We start from the raw sequence: 25,567 nt of genomic DNA, 5'->3' as shown, positions 1-25,567 counted from the left end.
CATTGAACCCTTGTTCTTTGATCACTCCTTTGATTCTTATATCAATAACAGTCTAAGTGGACGTAGGTTATTACCAGATCCTGGGGCCAAACCACTATAAAAATATCATGTTCTTATTACTTTTTGTCATTACGTTCTTCTCAATACATTCATTCACATCAAGCATATTCTGACTCCGTGTCAGTTGACCAAAATCTGGGTCAACATTCTGGTGCTTTCATTGAGAGCTTGATTTATCATTGTTGAGAAAATCAATGGCGAAAACTGGAAGGAAAGCTGGACAGGCGACCGTTGCTACGCCATCAAACCCACCTCCTCCTCCCCCTGCGAGCGTGGCAGAGGATGAGCCACATCTGGACTTTGAGGAGGAAGAGATGGATGATGCAACGCTGAAGAGTACCCTGGGGGCATTGCAGGAGGAGCTGGCTAGTCTGAAAGCCAGTCAAGAGACTGCTGCCGAAGTTGTGGCGCGGCAGCAGCAGGAGATTGAACGGCAGCGCGCGGAATTAAGCGAAAGGCAGGCGGAGATGGACCGCCGCCAGAGCGAAGCCATGGCAGCCCTTGAGGCGACCTTGCAACTGGCAAGGAATCAGGCCGCACCTGTTTCGCAGCCTGACCAACCTGTCAATGGGCCACCCCAGAGGGGTCCTAATCCCAGCCCACCAATCCAGCCTTCGAGTCCGTAAAGGCCCGAGCAGCCTCAGGTGCCCCATGACAATGTCCCACTGGACCCTGAGGCGCAGCCATCATCCCAAGCTGGTCGCAGCAATCCCCCACAACAGAGGCAGAATAGGGCCGAGCATCAGCCTCGTAGTCCTAGACGCCGTAGGGGCGATGAGCCAAACCTACCGAACAGAGGTCAGTATCCCCCTCGTAACAAGAGGGACTCAGAGTTAGGCTCTGCGGTCCGGGGTCCCCCACGGCATAATAATGCACGGGGACACCATGACCAGCGCAGGCCGCCCTCTAACGTTCGGAACGTTTCAGCCAGGGACGGAAATCGAGGGAACAGTCAATCCCACCATAGCCAATCAAGGTTCAGAGATGGCCATGGGTATAATGAGGCCGACTCAGGCAAGGGAAACGATGGCCGAAGGAATGAAGAAAGAGGTAAAGGCAGGAGCTAGGTACCTCAAGATGACCAACCCGATAGACGGGATGCTAGGGGGCAGCCCAGGCAAAATAATGTCTTCAACCGGCTCGGGGGTAGCGAGCAGCGGAGAAGAGATGAGGATTTGAAAGATGTACTCAACGATCGCCGGGAGCGACATCACTACTACAAAATTGACATGGGACGATGGTTTTAAACCGTCGTATGGACTCTCGTACGTCGGTTCTAATAACGTCATCCCATGCAATGTCATGCCATGTAAAGCATGAAATGACGGTTTAAATAAAAGTGTCATCTCTTGTCGTACATGAGACGATGGTTCCTATACAAACGTTGTCTCTTGTGGTACATGAGACGACAGTTTTTGTGTAAGTGACATCCACTGCAGTAAATGAGACGACAGTTCCTACTCAAGCGTCATCCTCCTACAGTACATGAGATGACAATTTATGTGCAAGCATCGATCCCTGCAATACATAAGACGACAATATTGTGGAGACCGACGTCCCATGTAGAATATGATAATTTTTTTCATTTATCTATTTTCAATAACTATATTCATTCATAATTTCCTGTGTAATTACAATATAGTTCAGATAGAATCAACAGGCAGACAAAATCAATAGAACTCAGTATGTTCCAAATCTAAAAATTACAAGATCAAAATATGTAAGTGCTAACTCACTTGGAATATAGAACTCACTTGGGATAACTATGTAAGTGCTAACTAAATACTACAGTTAGTATATTTTTTTAATTCTGATTTCAAAAGTTACTCTAGCTATAACTCATCCACTCAAGAAACTCTAGCTATGATTTCAAAAGGTAACTCTAGCAAGCCTCTTAGACCCTTACTCTATCTATGACTCATCAGCACAAAGTTTAGACCAAAAAAAAAAAAGAAAAGATATAGATGCCTTTTCATCATGTGAGAAACTACAATTAAAGGTCTTCCTGGAGGTTTAAAACTTAAAATAAGCCAGATTGAACATTAGGGAGAGCTTTGTATCTAGATTGTATAAATGGTCCAAAACCATGTATCATTCATTGTAAAAAAGTTATAACCTCAAAATTGGCAGTAACCAAAATTGGTACATTCATGAATTTACATACTAGCCTGAAAATTATATAACTTAATTACCTCTGGTGGTATATCAAGATATACTACAAGATCTAGAACCAATAACCCTTTTTCTGGAGCCTACAAAAATGATCTGGTTTGTTAGAAATTAAATACAAACAATTGTTTATAAAAACAACTAAGCATATATTCACCTTACACCACTCAAAATCTAGTCCTTTGGCAGAAGAGAAAGCCACCCCAAAATAAGAATATCGGTCAACAATGATGGTGGTTCCAGATTTCAATTTACTTTCCATCAAGGATCTGCAAAGAATAGGAATTTTTCAAAAATCCCACGTTTGCTTCTGTCATACAATATGGTTTTAATGAAAAGTCCAACATTTATCACAACAGCAATGATAGGAAGCATTATAATCTTAATATAATTTTTTAATTTAACAAACCAAATATTCAACAAATAGTTTACTATTTCACCACTAGCCATCCATTTGGACTGTCTTTACCCTCTGAATAATCTGAAAGATAAGAGCAGTGCCATGACTTTTGTTAACTCAACATATCATCCATCACCACATTAAACCAGTTACAGATATGAACTCAGCCAATTTTTGTTTCAAGAACCAATAAATAATACAAAAGGCTAAATAAACAGAAGAAAAAAATTATTCGTTATCTAAATCAACCATAAAGCAATAATGAACTCCAATGCATATAAAAAATTTAGAATGACATAGCTAACCTCTTCTCCCAACGGTTGGCACTGAAAAGAAGATGTATAGCATGATCATCAAGTTGAGATTCATTGAAAAGATAGGATGATATCATTTGCCCCACACTTGTTGTTCTGTCTGGGAATCGCCATAATTCAGCTGAATGCCCCAATCCTTCCAAGTACTTGTGTAGACTACTAGACTGTTGTTTTTCCACAGCGATCTAAGCCTTCTAGAACAATCAATGCACCTCTTGAGCCACTGCTGCAAGTTGACTTAAAGCCATGGATATTTGCCATTTGAATAGAACTAATAAAGCCCTTTGAAGGATACTTCAATTGTATATTCAATGACCTTGTTACAGCTACTGTCCCAAAATTCCTACACAACAAAAGCACTCAAATTGTGGAACTCACCAAGAGCAAAAAATCAGGACACTTGCTATTGGGTATGAGAAAACAAAGACACACATATAAAACTGGCACACCTATATGATTTATCCAATTAATGATTTAAAAAAAAATCAATTTTGCCACTTGAGTTGGATTTCTGTTTACTTGATACTCAAATATATCTAATAAAACTCTTTATGCAAAGGGATACTAACTGTAGATGCAAATATGCCAAGGCCTTTATACTGCTAGTCTGCTATTGTACCAAAATTCCTACACAATAGAAACATTAAATTATAGTAACCATCAAGAGCAAAAACTTTCGATGACAGTTGTAATTGGGCATTTATGAAAGGGGCATAAACATCACCTATAAATTTAAGGGCTCATTTTTGTTTGATGATTCAAAGTGTGTAAAGAACAAGAAATCATTTCACTTTTCTGAATTCTATGTGCTATTTTCTCCCACCCTCCATTTTTTTAGGATTCACTACCACATCTGAGAACTTATGCATAAAAAATATACATTTTTTAAGACAAAAAAAATATGAAATAGACTATAGGAAACATGGAAAAAAAATTAATAATCTTACAAAGCCTTAGAAACAGTCAGATGAGAAGCAATGACCATTTATCTTCCAACCTATTAAATGAGATAAAAGAAAATAAACACAAACATCAAGGCCCAAATCAATAGGAAAAGCAAAAATTGGAGCCCAAACTAGGTAAGCAAACTAAAACTTTAATATAACTATAGACAAACCAAAAGTTATTCACGAATAGTTTTTTTCATTTAGATGGATTTTTTGGTTTGAGTAAAATGAAAGCAAATAAATAAATAAAGCAACCATAAAAATTCAACGAATATTGTTCCTGTATTAGAGCCATTCAGATATTTATCAAATCGACACGTTACAAATGAAGAGACATAAATTCAACTAATACTGTTCTCGTCTATGGGGGTGAAATATGAAGAGAGATTTATCAAATCGATATTTTTTGCAGTGAGGAGAGTAAACGCCGAACAGTTTCACTGCACTGAGAGAGAGAGGGGCTCTCTAAAATCAAGAAAAGAGAATTGGGCTATTGGAGAACTCATAGCAGAGAGAGAGGTCAGAGAAGGGGGGCCTTGAAGGTCGAATAGTTTGTGAAAAATTAAAGAGCGCCTCTGTGAAAATGCAGAGAGGAGTAAGGAAGAGAAGGATGAAGAGATCATTTTTATATCTGTGCGAAGAAGAGAGAGAGTATTTACTACCAGTACTTGCACAAGTCCTTATCTCAATGCAATTTTCTAGGGGCAGAGGAGTTTTCTTTACCAACTAATATATCCAACTAATGTTTCAAACAAACAAAGAAATATAAAAGTGAAATTGTAGTTTACAATCATTGACGACATTGTAAAGTCATGTGTAGTTAGTTATTATTGACTGCAGTCTTTATTTAGTGCTTACTATTGTCCGAAACAAAACACAATCTGTATTCACAGAGGATAAAGAAATAGTGGAAATCTTACTTCATTGTTGTTAATCACAAATTCACAATTAGGACAGGCTCTAGCGGGGTTGCTTTTCCAATTAATTCTTTCAAGATCATGGTTGCTAGAGGCACTCTTGATCTTTGTAGAGATTCTGTTACCATCTACTAACCATGATGGTCTGCACAAATTACACCAACAAAATTGCAGTCAGGATTATTGTTGTCACAAGCAAAATACTAAGAACAAAAAATTATCAGTCTAGCTTTAAAAGATGGAGAAAACTTTTACAGTTTAGTTACAAAAATGCGGAACACTTCAAAGAAGCTATCAAAAGAAAGAACTTCATAATTAGCTGTCAAAAGAAATTTAGGAGAAGTTCGATTAATAGCTATGGTGGAAGGTAAGATAGCAAGACTTGAGAACCAAATCAATAAAATTAAACTTGGACTACAACATGAACAAGAAGCAAAAGAAGAATCAAACCAATAGTAGCTCTTCTACAATATATGAATACACATTGGATTAAGTAGTTCATGTCAATTGTTTAAATCACTCTCCAGCCTCTACAAGAATAGATATATATGAGTAAAATAAAAAGCTCCTATAAAAAATTATGAAAATAATCACATGTAACCCTGGTTAAAAGAATGAAGGCATAAATATTTTTTAGTATCAATTGAATCAAGCTACAAAATTTGGAATGAAACACAGATATATGAGTTCTCTGCAACCCCAAGATGAGTTTGGACCCAAGACTCTAATCCTGAAAAGGAAAGAACAAGAAAAAAGAAAAAAACAAAATTTAGCCATAAAATAAATCTTTAAACAGCGAAGCTATTAAATATTAGCTAACATTCTTCACAGAAAACTGCAAGAATAATAAATCTCCAAGTTCTAAGCAAATCACACAATCTCGTTTGCTTTCCATTTTAATTTGCTGTCTAGCACAAAACAAGTCTAGTAGTGCGGTTGAGGAACATAAATCCATTCCAATGAAATGATTTAAATAGGAGAACATACACATATATTGTTATTATTATTATTATTATTTATTTTATTGTTGTCCAGGGTTGTTATTGGAAAATATATTTTCAACAATTATAAAGTATATTACCATTGACACATCAAGTACTAAGAAAATTTTAAGGTCTCTTCAAACAACATAAATGTGTGGGGAGAAAAAATATATAAGCTTCTTAAGCTGAAAACATTAATTTAATAGTAAATATCCTAACAATGTAATACATGGTATTGAATTTCAATTATCCAGCATAAATTGAAAGTATCCACACTAACCAACAAACAATTTCAACAAAGTACTGGTCAGTTTACAAATAAAGTTGAATGACAGTAATAGTGAACTAAACAATTTAATACAATTATGCCACAAGTATCAGAGAAAGGAATTTCACAAATGACATTTTACCTATAAATTATAGGCTATAAATGCAATATATGTTTGCTCTCATCAAATATAAATATATGTTAAATCATTGCAAACACTAGAAGAAAGCAGGTTGTACCTCATGATAAGATGACAAGTCCCAAATACATTGATCCACAAAGAAATGTAAATGATACCATTCCCGTGCAAGTGTAAGCAAAGCATTAAGATTAGCAAAATATAATTTTACATGGAGAAAATATACATGCTCTCTTTACAAGTTTACCTTATTGAAATGTGATCTCAACTATACAAGATGATACATGATTACATCCTAATCCCTAAACTTTAGAATCATTAAAACTAATTTGACGACCAAATATTCGCAGACCAAGATAATAGCACAGTTTCAATCAAGCTTAATATAGAATGACACATCTTACGAACTAAAGGTACAACATTTCAAAAATTTGGGGAATAATTAAATGATTTTTTCAAAATGTAGAGACTAATGATGTGCCATTTTTGTTAAGTTTTTTTAAAGGAAAGCCATGTTCAAGATTAAGACTTTTTGAAAGTTATGGTATGTCGTTGAATTTAAAATTCTGAACCAACTCAACTTTTTACAAATGCTTAGGGACTAATAAAAAGATTAATATAAATGAGTTTTAAACAACATGCTCACCATATGACTCCCCATCCAACTCCATTGCAACAAGGACAAATTTCAGCAAACTTCTCAGCATCACTGGAGTTGACTCTTCGAGATATTAAATCATCATAGATATCTGTCATATGTATTTGAATATCAAACACAAGTGTAGAATTGGTAATCAATAGGTTACTTGCTAAAGATGAGTGGTGGCACATACCATATACTGAAAACAAGCTGTTCATCACACCTGCAATTAACCAAATCAAACATTTACAGCTGTAAATCTCCATCCAAAAAGATGTAATAATAAGTATAAAAACTAATAAAGGAGTTTTGCCACAAAAATAATAAGATAAAAAAGTACCTATAAAGAGAATAACGTAACGGAGAATACGGACGGTTGTCATTTCTTGCATAACCCAAATTAAAGCAAGGAAAATGATGAATCCTGATAGAGTCAACCAGTAAGCATCAGAAAATGGTAAGGAAGCATTTGAATATATAAAATTGACAGTACTTTTAAACAACTCAATAAAGTTTCTTACCGATACAAAGTCCACGGAGTGTCCACTATATAATGAACAAGATTAAAAGGAAAAATTAATAAGTGCTCACTTCATAGTAACTGATGAAGACAATATGCAATAATGTTTGCATTTCTCAACACTGAAATATATGAAATAGCAATCTTACGTTTTTAGCAATACAGAGCACCACAAATAGAGCAACAATTAAACAACCAGCAGCAATTCTCGCAGTGAGGAGATTTGTTGATGCGAGTATCAAAGTCATTCCCCAGAATGATGAGCCAAGATCTGAGTATGTAAAATTTCGTATAAAGCATGAAGCCATGGTGTTATACCCAAAAATTGGAGATCAATGGCATGGCAATAAAGATGACAAAATGCATCCTAGGAGAACTCAAGAAAGTGGTCCTAGGAGACCCCAAGGAGAAAGTGGTCCTAGGAGACCCCAAGGAGTATGTGGTCCTAGGAGACCCCAAGGAGGATGTGGTCCTAGGATACCCCAAGGGTGTGTCCGAGGTAAGCCTCCCAAGGTTTCCTAAGTGTTGGCTCGAAAGTGTCCAAGGTAAATAGCTAAGGAGGAGGAGTCCCATGCAAGTCAAGAATGGAGACTTAGATTTTGACAAGGAGAGCCTACACAATGTCCGATCGGATATAGTTGGGAGATGATAAAGGAGAGTGCCTCAGACTTGTCCAAGGTGAGATGCCAAGGAGGATGCCTCGGACCACCTTGGTCCGAGGAGAAGGCCACAAGGTCCGAAGGGACCTTGAATAGAGGAGGTATGCTCGGACTTGTCCAAGGAGAGAAACAAGAGAGAAGGATGCCTCGGACCACCTTGGTCCGAGGAGAAGGCCATCATGTCCGATCGGACATGTCATGGAGGAGGTTGCCTCAAAGTTGCCCGAGGTGAGGTGCCAAGGGAGTTGGCTCGGACCACCTTGGTCTGAGGAAAGCCAAGCTTGTATCACCTTGGTCCGAGGAAAGCTTGAAGGAGTAATCAACATGCATGTGAGACTACGTCAAAATCCCCGGAACGACTTCAGTAAGAGTTGGTCTAAGCATCCGGGAATCTCTCATTCCTCACTCAAATTGAGGAATCAGTTGTATTTTAAATATTTCTTGTAATATAAATATAAGATGAATAATAAAATATCCCTATCTAAAGGGGATATCAGTTGAGTATCTCAGGCCTATAAATAGAGGGTTTATGGATGAGAGAGGGGCGGCTTCTGCTTCTTCTTTCTAGAGAGAGAAATTTGGGTCTGAGTATTCTAGAGAGAGAAAGTGCTGAAATAAGAGAGAATTCTTGTATTTTTGCAATCTGTACTGAAGAAATTCAGTTGGCTCAGTCCATCTGATCTTGAGTACGGACCTATAAATCATAACTCTAAGTGGATTAGGCTATTACCGACAATCGGGGCTGAACCACTATAAAAATCTTGTGTGTTCTTTATTTTCTTTATTAAATCGTCTGTGTCGTTTTTATTTCTCTTGAAGGCTTGTCGTATTTGACGTTCTCACGTCGTTGGCTAAAAATGCAGTCAACACATGGAAACACATCATGCTAATTGACAAGAATTGTAAAACCAATATCAAAAGAAATAAAAAATTCTACTGACTTTACAAAGACCTCATTTTCAATTTTACTACAATTGAACTTGGTGTATGCAATTTGAAAGAATAATCAGTAATAAGAAATTCTTAAGGGTAGTTCAGTGCCAGAAACCAAGTGCAAGGCCAACATGTATAATTGACACACGTAAGAAACACCTTGAATACATAAAGAACTGAGAAAAAAAAAAGGTCTATTGAAGTGAAGCTTTTTTTGTTCAGATTGAAAAAAAAAATCAATTGAACTAAGGAATGCAAAGATAGAGGAAATACATTCATGAATATTCTATCAAAGAAAAGCATGCAATGTTTCATTTCCACTTAACAAACTTGAAAGTAGGGCGTGGACCATAGAAAAAATAGTTGCTAGGGAAAAAAGTGTATTACATCCTGCAGGTAATATCAACCAGTATACACCACCACGCGTTTGTGTGACGCCACCCTCATTTTCATGAGATCATATTAGTTTGCATGACTGACTTCAGGAACCACGGAAATGAGGATTAAGTGCATGAACTAGCTTCACAATATAAGCATTGAGTACAAAAGAGGGGAAAGGTGAAGAGCTTCTAACATGACCACATGTGAGTTTGCAAGCAATATCATGACTTGCTTCATGCAAGAACATTGTGATGAGCTTAAAGGGTGTGAGTAGTACTGTTCTCTAGAGCTACAACATGCACAAAAAAAAAGTTAATGTCATTAGAGCTGCCAAATTGAATATGAAGTTTGCCAAAGCTATCAACAAGACTATTAAAAGTTCAGACCATCTTGGCTTTTACCAAAATCGTCTCATGTTTATTTCCTTTTAGCTATTAGGTCTCAAATCTCAATAATCTATCTTTTATTCATCACAAACCACTAATAAATAGAGGAAAGCACACGGAAAAGGAAGAGGCAGAAAACATAAAATCAGGAAATAATAGGATTCATATGCCTAACAGATGATCCTTCTAAGTCTGGTCCTAATCATATTAGTATCTATTTAAGAAATTAGGTAAATAAATACAGCTGTAAAATAAACACAGCTGTTTACTACAGCCCAGCAGTCCTTCAACATTTTCTATTATGAATACGGCCCAGTAGTCCTTCCACATTTTTTGTTTACCACTCTTCATTATTATTAATTTTTCCTTTTCTAGGTAGCTAGGTTAGATGTATCTACATTAGCGTGCAAACTTGACAGTCATTTTAAAGTGGATCGGTCAAATCAACTAGTTGAAAGCTAACTCAACCCAATGAATCTTTGCAGCCATCTCATTGTCAATTTTCACTAGCCTCTATCATTTGGTTTGGCTTGATGCTTATCATTTTGATCCATGCTTCCCTTGTTAAAAACTCGTACACTCTACTCAAATGTACCTCAGACCCTAATGACCCAATAGATCTTTTGAAAGTAGCTATTACAAGTTTCCCTTTCTTTCTATTTTCTACTTCCGTACCATAAGTTTGACCAAGTAAATTTCATTGTGTTAAAACCAATGTCAAAAGAAATACAGAGCGCAACAAACAAAATCACTTCTAATAAATAATTTTCACATACAACCGTGTTTCTCTATACGTCTCAGTGTCTCGCCATTTTGACCGACATCTCCCCCTTTCTTACACTCCAAACAGATATATGACAGTTGCTAATCACAAGATTTCTTGATCATCCCACTACTATACTACTAGTCTCTAGCACATTAATTCTATCATCAAAATGTCTGCATTCCATTTAAGCAAAGCAAAACTTGTATGTTTTATCTTTGTAGGTGTTTATGATAAGTAGAAAGCAATGTTCCTATAATTTATTTTTCATAAAATTTGGTGAATACATTCCTAAATTAATAGAAAGAGTCTGCGAAAGAACAATTACACAAAAGAGCAAACCTATAAGCCATATTCAAGATTTAGAGTACACCCATACATACAGTCTTACTTATTAAACCAAGCAGGTTCTAAATGACTAGCCCTTGTACCAATAGTAGCTCTTCTACTATACAAGACAACTTCTATATTTTTATAAACAAATCAAGGCAAGATTTAACAAAACAAAACTCTACAAAGAGACCCAAAGTTTAAAAAGTTCAAGATCACAAAAAGAAAGAAATGGGAAACTCGTCTTTAATTTAAAAGCACATGTACATGGTGAAACAAAGGAAATACTACTCTCAGATTTTTGAGAAAAAAATGTACGAAGAATAAAAAAAAATTACCTCATAAACAATTGGAGGTCTGCCTAGTTTACCCCAGGGTGGCTTGGTTCTTGCGTCGGCGGGGGGGTGGCCTGGTTCTTGCGTCGACGGGGGGGTGGCCTGGTTCTTGCGTCGATGGGGGGGTCGCCTGGTTCTTGCGTCGGCGGGGTCGCCTGGTTCTTGCCGAGGCTGAGTGTGAAAGAGAGCAGCTCGACGTTATGGAGAGAGACGAGAGCTGAGTTCTTGCAGAGGCTGAGTGAGAGAACGAATCGAGAGGGCTGAGTGTGAGAGAGAATAGATTGAGCGGGTGAGCTGGTGAGCGTGAGAGAAAAACGATTGAGGCTATTTTGAGTGAGTTTCAGAGAAGCCAACTGGTAGAATTAAAAGATTAGGGATTTTTCTTGTTTTGTTAAATTTCATTTGGGGCTATTTTTGACGATTGAGGGCTATTTTGAGTGAGTCTCTTATTGTTTTGTTTTATTAATTTCGTGTATATGACTCATTACTTTCAAAAAAAAAAATTTATATCACATATTAAACATGCAAACATTTTTTTCTTTTTTAAGGAATTTTTTTTACAAGTGGATTAAATTTTTTTTATATAAATTTTTTTTAGTTTAAAAAAAATAAGAAACATATGCATGAGTAATATATCTTAATATTAGACATATGCATGATTTTATTTGATTTAAGTTTTAAGTATTATTAATATAATATAATTAATTAAAAGTATAATATTATATATAAAAATTTAACAACTAATTAAAGTATTAATAGATATGTCTAGACAATATTTTTTATAAATATTAAAATATATATATGATCCAATAATATTAAATATATTAATACCCTTTTAAAAAAAGGCTTATTATGATTTTTTTCCAGACTATTACGACTACCAAATCGTGCCTCCTGAATTTTTTAGCCTGTTAAAAATTCCCCCTGAACTATTCATGTTATTGAAATGAGGGACTTCCGTCCAATTTTGCTAACAGAATAGTGATATGGGGACACTGGAGTACTGATGTAGATTGCTACTTGTATAATTTAAAAAATAGATAGGTTTTTACCCCCAAACTATTACAGTTACCAAATTATGCCCATCGAATTCTAAAATTTAAAATTAAAAGGATATTTTGAATATTTGATTTAAGTTTTAAGTATTATTAATATAATATAATTAATTAAAAGTATAATATTATATATAAAAATTTAACAACTAATTAAAGTATTAATAGATATGTCTAGACAATATTTTTTATAAATATTAAAATATATATGTGATCCAATAATATTAAATATATTAATACCCTTTTAAAAAAAGGCTTATTAGGATTTTTTTCCAGACTATTACGACTACCAAATTGTGCCTCCTGAATTTTTTGGCCACTTAAAAATTCCCCCTGAACTATTCATGTTATTGAAATGAGGGACTTCCGTCCAATTTTGCTAACAGAATAGTGATATGGCGACACTGGAGTGCTGATGTAGATTGCTACTTGTATAATTTAAAAAATAGATAGGCTTTTACCCCCCAAACTATTACAGTTACCAAATTATGCCCATCGAATTCTAAAATTTAAAATTAAAACAATATCTTGAATATTTAAAAGAAAATATTAAAAACATTAAACTAAAAAAATCATTTTTTAAAAATTAAATCATATAAAATAAAAACTTAAAGCGATATAGGCGACACCAAAGTTGAATGTCGCAAGGGACCCGCATGAGCCCAATCTGTCGACGATGTCACTACCCTCATTCTGACGCATGCCCAACACCCAAGCCAATTTTTTGTCACCATCAATTTTTTTTTTTAATTTTAATGATTTTTTCATTTTTTTTAATATTCAAAAGATTGTTTAATTGTAAATTTTTAAAAATCAGGGGGCATAATTTAATAATGGTAATAGTTCGGGGGCAAGAATACTATTTATTATTTATATTATAAATGAAGCATTGACGTGGGAATACCACATCGGCCACCAAACTACCACATTACCATTCCATTAGCGAAATTGGAAGGAAGTCCCACATTTCAGTAACGTGAATAATTAAGGGGGAATTTTTAACCAGTTCAAAAATTCGGGGGGCACGATTTGGATCGGTAATAGTTCGGGGGAAAAAATCTCAATAAGTCTTAAATAATAATAATAATAAGACGACGCACATAAGACAACAGTCTAAGTAGAACTATCTAATTGTGTTAAAAATAAACACGTGACGACATTCTTCTAAGAACTGTTGTCTAATGTAAGTTTTGTTGTGCATGGCATGACGGTTCTAGAGAGTCAGTCGTCATATGTTTATTTTTAACATAAGAAGACAGGTCTACTAAAACCGTCGTCTCATATGTGTCATCTAAGTACAGTTTTGTAGCGAGAACGTCCCCCCAGCAACAGATGCCACAGCGATTCCTGCCGCTGCACAGGCCCAAATAGATGCCCTCAACCAAGCAGTGCAGCAGCTGGTCGGGGGAAGGACATCTTGTTAGAAAAACTTATACAAGATCTTTATTTATTTTCATGTATATCTAATATTAAACAAATTAATACGAGATAGCCTAAAACATGTTTCTAAAATTGAATTCAAAGAGAAACAAATAATATAATACTTACAGTATACGCAGCGAAATTAAAGAGTCCTTCCTTCAGTTTCTCTAACTCTTGTTCGTCTCTGTCGCAGAGTATTATCAAGAAACTGAACCGATCTTCTATTTTCTTCACGATCTTCCAATGTATCCTTAGAACCACCTAGACTAGTGTGGGAAATTCTCAACACATGAGATAGATATAGAGAGAAGAAGAGAAAATAACAAAGTGGCTTAGAAAAGGACTTGTGTTTAGAGAGAATATAAAACTATCAGAAAATCTGACTTGTGACTTATCTGTCGTCTCTAAAATCTTCTCTCTAAGCACTCCTTTTATAGACTCAATTAGGCCATTTAATTTAATTAAAAAATCAATAAAATAACAGCCATTTTGAAGCCCTAGGTCGAAATTATCATGGGCTATAGGCCCGTGAAATTTCCCATTTGATTATAAGCCCATTGGACTTAAAATCAAGGCCTGTATTATTTTCTATTGATTTAATTAATTAAATAATTATTTAAATCCTTTATCAAATTAATTATTTATAATTTGAACCTTGATTTAAATTTATTTATTAATTTAGATACAAATTTATCTTAATTAATAAATCTGCCATAATTTCTCTTTTCTTCTCAAAATTACACAACTCTGTGAAACTATCCAAAATTGACCTGGTCAACTTTGATAATTCTAATTGATAATTAAATCAATTAATTGAGACTATCTAGATGATTTTATCCAAGGTACAATGGGGACCATGGGCCTATGAAATCAAGCTCCAATAAGTTATCATAAATCTAACAAATAAATTTACTAACTTATTAATTCCTCGTGACTCCACTATAGACTTGGAATTGCACTCTTGAATTCATAGAACGCTCTATAACAAATATAGATACGCTATTAATTATCCATTGTTACAACCATAATTGTCACTCAATCCTCTATAGACGGTCTACAATGAGATAGGACTAAAATACCATTTTACCCCTCATTGTATTTTATCCTTAAAACACTTAGTTCCTTGTAAATGATATTTCAGTAAACTAATTTAATTACTGAAATGAGATCTCTATCATTTATCACCTTGAACCAAACTAAAAGGAAACCATCGTTTCACTTCTTCATCAGAAGCTATAGATGTTCATATCTATGATTAACTCTCCCACTCAATTATACTACCGAGTTCCCAAGATGTAAGTATGGGCTAGTCCGTAGGGTAAGCTGGTAACGAACAAGTCAAAGAACTCAAATAATACAATCAGTTAGAATACTAACCACTCAGAATTGAGATTGAATTGACCTATGGTCAACTATATGATATTACTAGAATAGATAATAACGGTATGTTTACTTATCTTATCAACTGTCAATATCGGTCCTGTCCGATGTAACAAATACATTCGATCTTATCTACTTTGCTAATGTTCTGGAAAGAACATAACACTGTAATGTGTAAGTAGATCATATCGTAGATTGGCAAGTCAGTGTAAATCCGGTGCACTGACTAATCTTAGGACTAACTTGTTTTTGAACATATAATCATATTTATATTCCACTGTGATTACGTCACTATAAATAAGATTAGCTATATGTTCGGGATTTAATAGAAGTTTATATTAAACAAATAATCATGAAAATAAAACATGTGAGCAAAGTGATTGACCAAGTCAAAAAATGATTTCTATTCTATTATTGATAATAAAATGAGATTACAAAGAATTTGGGTTTTAATTAGGGCATAAAACTCCAACACATCTTATATCGACCACGATAGGAGGAAAGGCACTCATTTCGTACAAAGGATAGCTAATGCCGAAACTCCAAGCAAGTTCAAAATGCCTACACTTCCAAACTTTGACGGGTATGAAGACCCAATGTCTCATGTCAATAAGTTTGAAATACAAATGGACATTCAGAAAGTGTCCGAAGACGCTCGGTGTAGGATCTTCCCTGCAACACTTTCTGAAGCCGCGCAGGAATGTTTTTTAAGTTCCCTCCCGCAAGCATAGTTTCCTGGGAAATGTTCGTAAGGGAGTTTTACGGACAGTTCTATGCAGGCCGTGTGCATCCTACCGAAGCAAACCAGCTGGTTGAAATTCGCCAGCAGGATGGAGAATCAGTGAAGGACTACATCCAGCGCTTTATGCAAGCGGCAGCTGGAGCGAAAACGGTGGGGGACGAAGGCAAAATGATGGCCATAACCGCAGGGGTTAAACGTCGTTCTCCCCTCTGGAAAAGTCTCCGAAAGGAAGGAGTGAGAACTACCCAAGAATTTTTGGACCGGGCTGATCGCTACATCAAGCTCGAAGAAGCCATTGTTGACGATGGAAAGCCCTCAAGCAATGATAAGAAGGCTTCTGAACCCGCCAAAGCCGCCAATGGTTCCAAACCTAATGGCAACGACAAAGGCAACGGCAACGGCAATGGCAAGAATGGTGGAAAACGACCGTATAGCGAGCCTTCCACCTCCAACAATAAACGAGCCAAGGGTAATCGTTATGACCCTCGGTTCACTAACTACACGGCCCTCGTTGAGTCTCGGGGAGAGGTTTATCAGGCCACAAGTTCTAGTGTGCCTTATAAAAAACCTGGCCCCATTCGAAAGGATATTTCGAAAAGGGACACTACCAAGTTCTGTCGTTATCATAACGACTACGGACATGACACCAACGAATGCAACCAGTTGAAAGACGAAATCGAGTTCCTTATTAGACAAGGACACTTGAGAAGATACGTACGGGCCTCGGGAAATTCCCAACGAGAAGCTCCGGGTAGCAACGAGCAGGCGCCCACACGCTAGCGCTCGCCACCCTTACAGCCTACCCCCGTGACTGGCACACTCTTAACCATCTGTGGAGGCCCGCACCTCGCGGGAAATAGCGGACAGGCCAGGGAACGATACGCTCGGACTCTGCGCCACGACCAGGACATCGAGATGATGACTGTGGAGGACCGTGCACCAAAAAAGGCTCGGTTAGAGGAAGGTGAGATAACCTTCTCTGATGGCGATGCCCAACACGTCCGGTTCCCACATTCCGATCCGCTGGTCGTGGACATCCAAATGGCCAACATGATGGTGAAGAGAGTACTGGTCGATACAGGAAGTTCAGTGAATATCCTGTATAAATCAACACTGGAACGCATGAAATTGTCCGTTAAGGACTTGGAGCCCTGCAACCAAATGATATACGGCTTCTCTGGAGAAGGACTCGCCCCCACCGGATTAATCAAACTACCAGTGACGACGGGTACAGCGCCTGGAACAAGGACATTACTCGCCACTTTTGTAGTGGTCGATTGTCCTTCAGCGTACAATGCCGTCATTGGGAGGCCTATACTGGTTGATCTACGGGTCGTCATCTCTATGTGGCACTTGGCCATGAAGTTCCCAACAGACGCGGGGGTAGGACGTGTGTTGGGAAACCAGAGGGAAGCCAGGGAGTGCTACAACGCCTCAATCACAAAGGCGAAGAATGGAACATCGAAGAGCACTACCTCAGATAGGTTGCAGATGGCAGTTGATATACAAGCCCAATCCGGTGATGAAGTCACCAAATAGGGTGTTGCCCAAAGTGAGGATAGAGACTTAGATCCTCGCTTTGGGGATTTTGAAGAAAATGTTGGACTCGTCGAGGACCTGGAGGAGGTCCAACTCGACAAAAAAGACCCGACCAGAGTCGTAAAGGTTGGAAAAAACTTAGAGCCTACCACGAAGCACGCACTAGTGGAATTTTTGCGAAAGAACCAGGAGGTTTTCGCCTGGTCGCATAAAGACATGGCTGGGATAGATCCTGCAGTTATTAGCCATGTCCTGAATATAGACAAGACCTTTCCACCCGTGCAACAAAAAAGAAGGCTGCTCGATAAAGATAGATCGAGAGCCTTAAAAGAAGAAGTTGAAAGGTTAAAGGAGAATGGGTTCATCAGGGTGGCGTTTTATCCATCATGGGTCTCCAATCCAGTGCTGGTTCCCAAGCCAAACGGCAAATGGCGAACCTGCGTGGATTTTACAGACCTCAATAAAGCCTGCCCAAAGGACTGCTTCCCACTCCCAAGAATCGACCAGCTGGTCGATGCAACTGCAGGGCATGAGATCCTCTCGTTCATGGATGCATATTCGGGCTACAACCAGATTAGCATGCACCCCCCTGACGAGGATCACACCAGCTTTCGGACCGATACGGGCTTATACTGTTACAAAGTAATGCCCTTCGGACTGAAAAACGCAGGTGCAACTTACCAACGGCTAGTCAACCACATGTTTAAGGAGCTGATCGGAGTAAACATAGAGGTATACGTGGACGACATGCTGGTAAAGTCTAAGAAGGTAGAAGGACATGTAAGGGATTTACAAAAGTGCTTTGATGTATTGAACAAATACCAGATGAAGTTAAATCCCCTCAAATGTTCCTTCGGAGTTGGATCAGGGAAGTTTTTGGGGTTTATTGTAAATTCAAGAGGAATCGAGGCCAACCCCGACAAGATAAAGGCCCTGATCGACATGAAGTCGCCAGAAAGGATCAAAGATGTACAAAGCTTAACCGGGAGGATCGCAGCCCTAAGTAGATTTATTTCAAAATCAACAGACAAGTGCGTCCCTTTTTTCAATCTACTTAGGGGAAATAAGAAGTTTGAATGGACAGGAGACTGCGAGCAAGCATTCCAGGCCTTGAAAGCTCATATGGCACAGCCTCCCATCTTATCAAAGCCAATAGAAGGAGAAACTTTGTTTATTTACCTGGCGATTACAGAAGTTGCTGCGAGCGCGGTGCTAGTACGAGAAGAAGAAGGCGTACAGAAAGCGGTCTACTATGTAAGCAAAAGGCTGATCGGAGCATAATTGAGATATCCACCAATCGAGAGGTTAGCATATTGCCTAATCCTGGCCTCTAGAAAGTTGCGCCCCTACTTTCAAGCCCATCCTATTACAATTCTAACCGACTAGCCCCTTCGACAAGTCCTCCAAAAACCAGAGGCGGCTGGGCGATTATTAAAATGGGCAGTCGAATTAGGGCAGTTCGATATAACTTATTCACCGCGAGCAGCAGTCAAGGGATAAGTCTTGGCCGACCTTATTGCAGAGTTCACCGAACTCCCAGACAGCGAACAGTGCGAACAGCCTAAAGCGCCTGAGCCTCAAGACAAAGCTCCTTCGTGGAAGTTATTCACGGATGGGTCATCCAACGAATCCCACGCTGGAGCGGGAGTGATATTGATAACGTCGGAAGGGCATCGATTTCACTGCGCTATTAGGTTCGACTTCACTGCACCAAATAATGAAGCCGAATACGAAGCACTCCTCGCTGGATTGAGGATGGCGAAAGATATGAGCATAAAAACGCTTGATATTTACAGTGATTCACAGCTGGTGGTGAATCAAGTTCTAGGAGAATATCAAGCACGAGGCTTAAAAATGGTGGCCTACTTGAATAAAACAAAAGACTTGCTAGCCCAATTTATGGAGTACACCCTTCAGCAAATTCCGCGGGATCAGAATTCAAACGCAGATGCCTTAGCCAAACTCGCGAGTGCGAAGGATGCTGACACTTTGAACATTGTGCCGGTGGAAAAACTGAGTAAGCCAAGCATACAAGCGGTTGAATCCAGTATGGAGATTCGAATGGAGGATACATGGATGGCACCTTATTTGGAGTATCTGACAAACGGTACGCTACCAACGGATAGAAACAAAGCCAGAACTCTACAAAGGCGAGCTGCTAGGTACATACTGGTCGATGGTGTTATGTACCGAAGAGGATATTCCTTGCCACTACTCAGATGCGTTACACCGGAAAAAGCTAAGGAACTCATGAAAGAGGTGCATGAAGGCTTCTGCGGAGATCACGCTGGGGGGCAGAGTTTGGCAAAGAAGATTCTAAGGCAAGGCTACTTCTGGCCAACTATGAACGAGGATTCGGTGGAGTTTGTACGAAGATGCGATAAATGTCAAAGGTTCTCCAAGATTCCACGAGCAGCTCCGAACGAATTAAAATAGATGCAAAGTCCGTGGCCTTTTGCAGTATGGGGGATAGATTTGATTGGATCCCTACCTACAGGGAAGGGCGGAGTAAAGTACGCAGTCGTAGCAGTCGATTACTTCACCAAATGGGCCAAAGCTGAACCGTTCGCTACCATCACGACCAAGAAAGTTCTTGACTTTGTTATCAAGAACATTGTCTGTTGATATGGCTTGCCTAGAAAGATAGTTTCAGACAATGGAACCCAATTTGACAGCGACTTATTCACCGATTTCTGTGAAAAACATGGAGTTATCAATAGCTTTTCTTCAGTTGCACACCCCTAAGCGAATGGGCAGGTCGAAGCCGTGAATAAAACTCTTAAAGATACCCTGAAGAAGAGACTTGAAGAAGCTAAGGGAGCGTGGCCAGAGCAGCTGCCTGAAGTCCTCTGGTCGTATAGAACGTCTCACCGAACAGCGACAGGACATACCCCATTTTCCTTAGCCTACGGATATGAGGCGATGTTGCCTGTCGAATTAGATCCCCCCTCACACCGACGATTAACATACGACCAAGACCAGAACAACCAACTGATGATGGAATCCCTAGACTCGATTGACGAGATACGAGAGAAAGCCCAACTCCGAGTTGCTGCGTACCAGCAAAAAGTCGCCCGGTACTTTAACTCCAAAGTTAAAGAAAGAAAATTCAATGTCGGAGATTTGGTGCTACGACGAGTTTTCTTAAACACCCGCGACCCCACTGCTGGAGTACTCGGACCTAATTGGGAAGGACCTTACCAGATTGAAGAAGTCCTTCATCCGGGCACTTACAAACTTGCACGCTTGAACGGAGATCTCGTTCCACATTATTGGAATGGAGAACACCTGCGCAAGTACTATCAGTGAACAGTCCTTTTTAAAGGACTGGCTTGTATTAAATTTTACTTTTTACAAGTTTAGCAAAGAGGGTTAGCCACGATGTATGGCTAATCGCTCGTATATGTAAGATTCTATTTTAGAATCACTCGTAAAGACATGTTTAGTCCATTATTAATACGAGATTATAAGGGACTGTGCACAGCCAGTCATTCTTGCCAACCTTTGTGAATTTATATTTACAAGTATTTGTTCATTACGTGTGTTGTTTTGCTGTATTATAAGTATTACTTTTTCTCCCGAGTAGAAATGTTTGAACAGGTCGTGGTCAAGGAAAGTGACCAAGGACCTAAAGCTCCTCGATCACTTGGGGGGCATATAAGGCACATCGATAGCAAAGCATACCATGAGGTATGTAAACACATGAACAAAATGAGTGAAAGCATGCTAAGGTACTTAGAGTATTTTTCAAAATTTATATTTTGTTAAATCAAGCCAAAGTACTATGCTAAGTTCGGTCATACGAACAAATGTTATAATAAATAAAAATGTTATAGCATCATGATTGATAACTCTGCAAAATAGAGTTATTTTACCATATTTTATATGCTAATTGTTGCTTAGTTCTTGAGTTTTTAATTAACTTGTTAAGTTTTTATGTAATTTTTAATTTATTAGTCTTATTGTAGTTTTCTTGATTTTTTATATGTTTTTATAGATATTTTATCATAATATGTTGTAATTTAATTATTTAAAATTTGTGTTGTTAGATTATAAGTTTAAAAAAATGTTATTTTATTGATCTTAATTTCCAAAGTAGATTAAATTTCAATTAGTATTTTCATGGACTTAATTTGAGTTATTTTACAATTGAAAATATTTGATTCTAATTTAATATTTACTTATTTTGTAGATAAATTGTTGCATTTTAATGCTCTTGAAAAGAGAAGAAAAAATGTTAGTTTTGAAAGAAAAGAAAGAAAAACTGATGTTTTTAAGCAAGGGCCCAAGCATCCCCTTTAAGCTCCACTCGGCCCAAGCCCTCCAAGCCCAACTTGCCACCTCCAACCATGCACCAACAAGGCCAGCTGTCCTGCTGCCTTCAATCCGCCTGCCTCATCATTGAAGCCCCCAGCCGCATGAAGCCATTTCGCCTGGCTCCTACAGAAGCATCACTCATCATCCGTGGGACTCCCATCTCCTCCCAGCAATCTTCATCAGCAATTCGGCCCAAGCCCAACCCGTGGCCCATCATTTGAAGCCTCCAACAGCTGCCACCGAAGCCCAGCTCCCCAGCCGCCTGTCACTGCATTCACCAAAATCATCTTGAGCCCATCAACTTGCTCATTTGTCCCCTATGACAAAAATGCCAACCTTTTTACCCTTTTGTCTACACACTGTTACCCCAAAATCATCATCACTCCTACAATTTACCCCTATTTACCATATTATTATTAATTTAATCAATTTACTTAATTTAAATTGATTATTTTAATAATGTCATTTTGGCTATAAATAAGGGTTTTGAAGACCATTTTTGGGGGCTAAATTTTTGGTTACCATCTTTTTTCTCCCATTTTCTCTCTACCATTCTCTCTTCCATTTGGGTTTTTCAAGAGTATTTTGCAAGTATGTATGTCATTTATTTTGTAATTTCTACTCTAGTTATGTGCTTCTAATCTTTTTCATAAGATTATTAAGATCACGATGAAGCAACTTGTAACTAGGTAATATTTATGTGTATGTTGATTTCCCTTGTAATGCAACAAAGTTTATGAGTTTTTCTTCTTCATATATTTCTTTCATCTTAAATATCTTGTATTTTAGATTGTTAGAACATATTTACACTTTGTTCTTCATTAGTGCATAAACATAATATTCTTTGTGTAAGATGTGTCATTAAATTGTACACATCCATGCTTAGAACAAAAATATTATGTTTTGCCTTATAAATAATGTTCATTGATTTATTTGTTATTTCATTAGATTGATTTACACTAAATGCTTTGAAATTATAATTTTGAAAAGTGAAGAAAAATCCTATCTTTTTATAAGAAATTCGTGCTTAAAATTATAAATCTTTTTGGAAAATGATAGTTTAAATTATTTTAACTATCACTAAAACTTGGGAATCAATATACTAATAAATATTATTAAACTTACATTTTGTGGATTCTAGTATCTTAATAATCTTTTCTTTTAACACTTATTGTCAACTCATTATTGCTTTATTTTTATTCTCTTAAATAGCTTTATTTTTCAATATTTTATTTTATGTTCATACTATTAAAACTCATCAATCTTTGGAGCTAGGTTAGAATTTATTACTTTTGATTTAAAATAGTTTTCTTTTTGATTTTAGACAACTCCTTTGGGTTCGATCTCGTGCTTACACGAAAACTATTCTATAAATACGATTCGTGCGCTTGCGAGTATAAATATTTAAAACATACCCGTTTTGGGTCCATCAATGATATAATCTCTTACACCGCAAGCATCACTGCTTGGATGTAAATGTTCAAATAAAAGAAAAGGTTTGCTGCCCATGCAGGAAATTCAAAAAAGGAATTGTCTTTACATCACGACCCGTGGGTCGTATAATCAAAAGAAGGAAAAAATATTAAAAAAGCTCAAGAGGCATTGGGAGCAAGAAGGTCTTTATCAGCATTCTGGTTGGCAGCATCCTCAGCAACTCCTTCTTCCTCTACGACAGCAATGCTTGGGGAAGCAGGGACCCTGACTCTTGCCTCCTCTTCAGCCAGTTGAGCAGTGCAGCGAGCCAGCTCAGCAGTCCTGACATCTTCTGAAAGATAGCTGAAGTCGGCACCCTGATTGTGTTTCCAGAAATTGTAAAAACACTGGAGCGTCGTCCTCTTATATCTTTCCAGATTCTTGGAGTTGTCAAGCTCCAGCTGCTTTACTTTGCCCTTAAGAATAGCAATGGCCTCGTCTTTGGACTTATGCTCCTCTTCCAATCTCTTGACTTCCCGATACTGGGTGCGGCTGGCATCTTGATACTCCTCCCTCTGCTTTATTATAGCTGCCTTTGTAGCTTTGTCACCGCGGCATCCCTCTGCTGAGCCAGCGCCTCCAACTCCTTTGCGTGCCTGGCCTCTGCAGCCGAAAGTTCCTCGGCTGCCTTCACCTGGTGCCTCTCGATGGCCTTTGCCCGAGCTTGTTCAATGGTGGCTTGGGTGCGGGTACGAGCAGAAGTTGCAGACAGCAAGGCCTGAGGACAGGAGATAAAGTTAGAACCTATTACAAAGAATAAAAGACTAAGGCCTAAGAGATAAAGAGGCACTTACGCTGGCTATTTCGTTCAGAGTCCTGTTCAGGATTTGGTCGACTGCCATACTCTCTGCCTCGACTAGTGCATTTTTGACGCGGTCGTTCTTCGCGATGTGCGCGAGGCGGTCTTTAGCTGCTCATAAGGCATGGCTCGAGAGTTTGGTCCCAAGAGCTTCTTCCCGCTTGTCTTGTTCCCTGGTGGTCGCAGCCGGAGGGTTCGGCGGGGGAGGAGGAGTCTGCTTCTCAGCAGGAGCCGGAGGATGAGTAGAAGTTTGCCGAGCTGGCACATCCCTGGGAACGTCTTCTGTTCGACTCTTCTTGGCCGGTCTCTGGCTTGTTTCGCCGGCCTGTCTCCTTGACGACTTTCGCCGGAGCTGAGGAACTTCCTCTTCCTCCTCAGCATTGTACAGGTCGAAGATGTTGGGAGTGGCCATATCTACATACAAGTAAAAACATACAAAGGGTAAGATAAAGGCAGATGAAAACTCTTTATTCAACGGAAAAGAAGGTCACAAAGTTAGTACCTGAGCTATAACTACTGGTCGCTATACTATTGACTATATTAGTCACACACTCACTATCTGGCATGAAGAAGTCTGGCCCTAGATTTGGAGTATATGTAAAGTTGCCCTCCCCGTCAAACAAATGACAGAGAATTGGCAAGCTATTTAAAAGCAAGATAACTTTACCATTTTCATCAGAGGATTCCCCCAGGTCCACAACTGGCTCTTTGGCCTTTTGTTTCCCCTTGCCTTGGGGAGCAGAAGGCCTTTCTGCGGAAGGATTTCCCGTGGGCTCCCTAATTGTAACCCCCGTCGGCCTCCTTCGAGGAGGGGACGTAGGAGGTTGCTGCTCGGGAACCCCCTCGGCAGTGGCATCAGCTACCACGGACCCTCTTGTTTCATGGCGAGGAGCCAGGAGGCCAGACAGCCTCAGGTTTTCATCAGTAACCAGGGACTTGATGCTTTTTTCTGCGTCTGTCATCCTGGCCAGTCTATTGGACCTCAACACCATGTTTGGTGTTGGGGTCGGACGTAACCATGGGCCTGAAAGACAAAGTACAGTTTGAGAAAAATGAAAGGAAACTCCTTGATTAAAAGTATCGATCAGTCAAAGACGGTACTTACCTCCTCGGGTGAAGGCCAGGTTGTTGCTGGTTATATCCGGAGTAAGGAAGTACTCCTTACTGTACTGCCCCACGTTAGAAATGTGCGTAGTGTCACTCAGGAACGTCCGGTTTGTCTCCTGGTGACAGAGGTGGAAGAAACCCGTCCCATATTGCTGTGGGTTGGATTTAAGGTCGAAAAGATAATTGACCTCGTGGGGAGTAGGTTCTGGGCATTTTTTGAGTTTGTACAGGATATAGAGTGCGGCCAGCATTCTATATCCGTTTGGAGTAATCTGGAAGGGGGCGACATCGAAATAATTAGTCCCCCCCGGTAAAAAGGACGTAGAGGGAGGAAAGCCCCCGCCTCTATGTGATACCGAGACCAGGCGCTGTATATACCTCCGGGGAGGTTAGCCCTTTGGTCTGCGGCAGGAATTTTGATGGAAACCCCTGTGAGGGGATACTTCCTGAAATAGTTAGCAACCATCCGAAGGGTCACTACGCTGGTCGGGGAAATATACCACTCGACATCAGGCAGATTCTGATGGCGGGGGCGGGCTCTAATTTGGATGTTAGGGTCAGGAACAGGATTGTCTCGACCGCTGGTTGAGGG

At 38.7% G+C, this 25,567-nt stretch overlaps 1 protein-coding gene across 1 annotated transcript; it reads right to left on the bottom strand.

Annotated features, from left to right (window-relative positions):
* Nucleotides 1-2,447: 2,447 nt before the first annotated feature.
* On the bottom strand, nucleotides 2,448-9,396 carry LOC133799122 (uncharacterized). Its single transcript, XM_062237278.1, has 7 exons — nucleotides 9,337-9,396; nucleotides 7,507-7,628; nucleotides 7,359-7,383; nucleotides 7,178-7,261; nucleotides 7,031-7,060; nucleotides 6,844-6,946; nucleotides 2,448-2,498 (listed from the first exon to the last, which is right to left on the bottom strand). Coding segments are annotated over exons 2-7 (342 nt in total). The 5' UTR covers nucleotides 7,606-7,628; nucleotides 9,337-9,396; the 3' UTR covers nucleotides 2,448-2,497.
* Nucleotides 9,397-25,567: the final 16,171 nt, after the last annotated feature.

The sequence above is a fragment of the Humulus lupulus genome, chromosome 1 (assembly GCF_963169125.1).
Source record: "Humulus lupulus chromosome 1, drHumLupu1.1, whole genome shotgun sequence".
NCBI classification, from domain to species: Eukaryota; Viridiplantae; Streptophyta; class Magnoliopsida; order Rosales; family Cannabaceae; genus Humulus; species Humulus lupulus.
This window is presented reverse-complemented; position numbering and strand designations above follow the sequence as displayed.

What these genes read in the sequence shown, in the direction of transcription:
- LOC133799122 (XM_062237278.1), bottom strand. Translation starts at nt 7,605, where the DNA reads ATGACTTTGATACTCGCATCAACAAATCTCCTCACTGCGAGAATTGCT. An exon ending in TTACGTTATTCTCTTTATAG is followed by an intron (nt 7,061 to 7,177) that starts GTACTTTTTTAT and finishes GGTTAATTGCAG; the next exon opens with GTGTGATGAACAGCTTGTTT. An exon ending in CAGCTTGTTTTCAGTATATG is followed by an intron (nt 6,947 to 7,030) that starts GTATGTGCCACC and finishes TACATATGACAG; the next exon opens with ATATCTATGATGATTTAATA.